We start from the raw sequence: 4,847 nt of genomic DNA, 5'->3' as shown, positions 1-4,847 counted from the left end.
TATGGATACCCAAAATGTACGTAGCATTTTCTCATACATAATAACTCTTTCATAATAACTCTTTCATATGTTCAGTGTTTGAGAGGGGGAACTGAGAAACATGGTAACAGTCTGCCATCATCACTTCCTGCCATCATCACTTCCTGCCAGCTAATGGCGACACTCATAAAAACCCATTTCAGTTGAGTACGTATACGTGTCGCACTTCCAAGGCAACAGATTTAAATAATTCCAGTTTAAACCAAACTGATTCAAGTGTTTACAACAGCATTGGTACCATAAGGCCTAGGCTTAAGTTGGAATTATTTAAATCAGTCACGCCAAACTTTGACACACAATCAATATACGTTCATCTAATTACTTATTTTTGTGAGTTTGTAAATGCAAAGAACTTTGTATTTATAATCTATTCAAAATCACACACTGTACCTGAAGGCTTCCCTCCATCTCTTTTTCCATGTTATATTTGAATTATTCAGCAGACAGAAAGTAATCATTGGGTTGATAAGAGGGAAAGCTCTAAAGCTTTGTACATTATTTACACAGAAACCTAAGTCAACTCATAGAAAGGTGTGTCGTTGGAAAAAATCAGCCCTATCATCTGAACCATTATGCTGATTATTTCACATTAAGTCCACAATTCAACCAAGGTTGAGAGTGGAAAAACTGTCCCCACCATCACCACTGTCGTCCTCACCATAATCACCACCCCCCGCCACCATCATCATTATCTTGGACAGCCTCCTCCACCGCCACCCACCTCCCATCCAACCTCAAACCTACCACCCCTCCCCCATCTCAACCCCTCCCCCCACCATCTCAACACCTCCTTCCCCCCCCCCCCACCCTCCCCATCTCCGACCTATCCAAGGTAAGGGTGTTCGCTTTGAAAGTTGTAGTCAGGGCAGACCTTCTGTACCAGCTTGTAGTCGATGCTGAAGAAGGAGATGAAGATGCAGATGACCTTGAAGGGCTTGGCGCACAGCCAGGCGGCGTGCGAGTCGGTGTGCTCAGAGAAGCAGGTCTGGGACGGGTCGTACAGACACGGCTTGGGCTTCTTGGAGCGGTTGGTCTTCTCATACTCCACCCGGCAGTTGAAGGTCTTTTTCTCTCTGGGGTCCAGGGTGGCCTGCTGCGGGGTGTGCTGGAGCTGGACCTCCACCGGAAGCTGAGGGGGCTGGTGGTGCGGCAGGACCTCAAACTCCACCACCTTGGTGGGGGGGACGATGCTCACTGACACGTTGCCCAGGCTAGAGGAGTTGTGGCGGAAGTAGACCGTGAAGGTGCCGTTAATGTGGTCCACGATCTTCCCCGTCACCATCAGGCTGAACTTCATGGTCTTCACGTTGAAGTAGAAGTCCCCCCAGCCGAACATCTTCTTGGTCTTCTGGGAAGTCTTGAGCTGAGGTTTGCGTTTGGAGCGGTAGCCGGTCTGGTCCAGGAGCATGGACTGGTTCCTGGCCCAGTCCTGGGGGTTGAAGAAGCTGTAGGTGGGTTTGGTCTTCATGGGGGTGTTGTCGATGTTGAAGATGCGGGAGGTTTGGAAGGGGGGCTTCACCCCCCCTGGGGGGGCCCCTCCTGGGCCCCCGCTCGCCCCCCCTCCCAGGCTGTAGGGGAGGGTCTTGAGCATGGAGCTAGCAGGGCCCAGTTCTGGGTAGTCCATCAGCTTCTCCAGGCCCTGCACCTGGGGAGGGAACACCCAGGAGAAGGGGGGAGAGGTTAGACACTGAGACTGCAGGCTTCTTTCTTTACCCTGTCACTTAGTTACACAAGCTTCAGATCTTTATTATTACCGGTATATATATTTTTTAATTCGCATTCTTTTGAGAGTCACTTTCAGTCTTTTTAACACACACTTTACTTTTTAATATGTTCATTCGTTAAGCAGATGCTTTCATCCACAGCGACACAGCAGTAGTGTGTACAGTGAGCACAACAGATTATCATGAAGGACTGGAAGTGTACAGTTGAGTGGCCAGGAAACAGACCAGACCCAACAACAGTAAGGTTAGTTTGTTTGCTGGGGTCGGGCCGTGGTTGGATAATGTGTTTGTGTGTATGTGTATTCCTGTCTAGTCAGTGTGAGTGTGTGTGTGTGTGTGAGAGAGAGAGAGAGAGAGAGAGAGAGAGAGAGAGAGAGAGAGAGAGAGAGAGAGAGAGAGAGAGAGAGAGTGTGTGTGTGTATTTGAGTGATGTTAGTGTTGTTCTTTTTACACGCTTGAACACAGTTTCCATGTCTAGATGGAGATCATTTTCTCACTGGACAGATAATTAGAGAGAGATGTAACATATCTCTTCTTTTTATTTTCTGAGTTCCATTAGAGAGCTTTGTCTGACCTTCACCCACCAACCTGACACAGCCATTCAGTTCTGTTATGACTATAAGAATTCTCAGAAATCTTTCCTCTAAAACATTTCCATTAAAACCAGTTGTACTCTTGGATGAAATACCATGCTTCATTCCTCTCTTTATGCTGTGTTTTATAATGTGCTATTCCTATTAAAGTGTTATGTGACATGTTAATGTGTCTGTTGTTGTCTAATGTTTTTCAATGTGCGATAAACCCTTATCCCTCAAGGGAAAATGCAGTCATTAAAATACTAGTACATTGCGATGTTCTAATTGCGAAGCATCTATTTTTTAAGGACTTAATTGTTTATTTGGTTTTACACAGTAAAAGCAGGCTGACAAGTGCTGGCTGTGACATATGGTGCAACACTGACTAGGAGACAAATCACCAGGTTGATTGACTGGATTTCTTCCTTGTTCTCTTTCATGTTTCATCAATCACGTCACGTCACTGCTACTCGCACACACAAACAGTCAGGCGCGCACACACACACACTTGCACACACACACTCAGGCGCGCAGGCACACATTCAGGAACGCACGCACACATACACAAACACACTCGCACACACACACACACACACACACACAGGCGTGCATGCACACATACACAAAATCCAACCCTGCTCCTGGAGAGATACCCTCCTGTAGGGTTACACTCCAACTCTGCTCCTGGAGAGATACCCTCCTGTAGGGTTACACTCCAACCCTGCTCCTGGAGAGATACCCTCCTGTAGGGTTACACTCCAACCCTGCTCCTGGAGAGATACCCTCCTGTAGGGTTACACTCCAACCCTGCTACTGGAGAGATACCCTCCTGTAGGGTTACACTCCAACCCTGCTCCTGGAGAGATACCCTCCTGTAGGGTTACACTCCAACCCTGCTCCTGGAGAGATACCCTCCTGTAGGGTTACACTCCAACCCTGCTACTGGAGAGACACCCTCTTGGAAGCCGTCACTTTAAACTCAGCTTCAAGAAACCTGATTCATCTGACCAACCAGATTATAATCTGAATCAAGTGTGTTAGATTACGGTTGGAGTGAAGACCAACAGGATGGCAGCTCTCCCATCAACCATCCATCTCATCGACAAACAAAACAGCGAGCAGACAAACCCTAACCTTGCGGCAGACGAACCCTAACCTCGCGGCAGACGAACCCTAACCTCGCGGCAGACGAACCCTAACCCCGCGGCAGACTAACCCTAACCTCGCGGCAGACGAACCCTAACCTCGCGGCAGACGAACCCTAACCTCGCGGCAGACAGCTTCAGAAGACTCGGTGTCTAGTCACGCAAGAGCGAGTCCTGCCTCCCCCGATCCTGACCTGGCTCTCTGCAGACACCAGCGTTGTGTCAAACCTCTCCTTATTAAACATCAATCATCAAAACGCGATTACAACCTGATGTCGGCATTTGTCACAGAGGCGCGGTGCTCAATACAGCTGTTAATGTATTCAGACATTCAATTAATGTGTCTGTTTCTGTGGTGCTTCTTGTGAGGGTCTGTGAGAGCACATCCTCTGGGGACTGATCTAGCAGGACTGACTGGAGGTCTATTGATCACTGGCCAAATGAATTAGGAAAAAAAAGCCCTTGACGAATGGCCATCGACTGATTAATGACTTGATGAGGATTTTTCCAAACAGGCATCAGCCCTGGACGGCTCCCTGGGGTCCGTTGACAAGGAGGTGTGAAGTGAACTCGCGGAATTAAAATCAAAGCTCCGTAATACGGACGGACTTGTCTGCTGACGACGAGGGAGACAGAAAACAGGAAGCGCGAGGCGTAGATGATACTTGTACGCTAAACACACACACGCACACACACACGCACGCTCTCGCAGAGGGAGGTTTCGGCTGGGAGCCTTGTCAGCAGAGCTGTCAGAAGTGTGCGCAGGAACCCATCTGTCAGACGCAGGCCCGGGTGCTGTAAGACGCAGAACAGAGCAGAACCACCATGGAGACATTATCTCGCTGTCACTAAGCCTAACCTTAACCTCTCTATCAACTCACCACTGTTATCTCTCTATCACTCACCTTAACCTCTCTATCAACACACCACTGTTATCTCTCTATCACTAACTAACCTCTCAGCATGGCCAGACTTGTTCTAGAGGCAAGGGATAGTGTGTGAGTGTGTGTAAGACTAGTCTTGTTTCTTGATCGGGCCCCATTAGAATAGAAAAACAGTGTTAGTCAGACAGAGTTTTCTGGGTTCAGGGTTGTTGGTTCTGGGGTTTCTTGGCCTGCAAGAAGCATCAGAAAGGTTCTTACACGGCTAGCTAAAAAAACACAAGTTCAGCTAGAACTAACAAGTCTATTTTGGCGACGCACACACAATTTTCCGAGGCTAAATATACTTGTGGGACTGCAACATTTCTCAGCTGTGAGGATCCACCGTCTCCGTGTCCTGTTTCCCTGGAATACAAAGAACCCACCGGAAGATGGAGAGGATTCTGGGCTGCTGTGCAGGATAACAGTATATGATCCAGACAA

At 48.2% G+C, this 4,847-nt stretch overlaps 1 protein-coding gene across 1 annotated transcript in view; it reads right to left on the bottom strand.

Moving 5' to 3' along the window:
• Positions 1 to 862: 862 nt before the first annotated feature.
• The window catches only part of nxph4 (neurexophilin 4), a 34,453-nt gene continuing 30,468 nt past the window's right edge, over positions 863 to 4,847 (bottom strand). Inside the window, exon 2 of the mRNA XM_084705553.1 lies at positions 863 to 1,684. Coding sequence (XP_084561679.1) covers positions 863 to 1,684 — 822 coding nt within the window. The remainder of the gene's footprint in view (positions 1,685 to 4,847) is intronic.

The sequence above is a fragment of the Hypomesus nipponensis genome, chromosome 9 (genome assembly GCF_054491055.1).
Source record: "Hypomesus nipponensis isolate SF chromosome 9, ASM5449105v1, whole genome shotgun sequence".
Taxonomy (NCBI): domain Eukaryota; kingdom Metazoa; phylum Chordata; class Actinopteri; order Osmeriformes; family Osmeridae; genus Hypomesus; species Hypomesus nipponensis.
The sequence above is the reverse complement of the archived record's forward strand: the minus strand, read 5'-3'. Positions and strand labels throughout refer to the sequence as shown.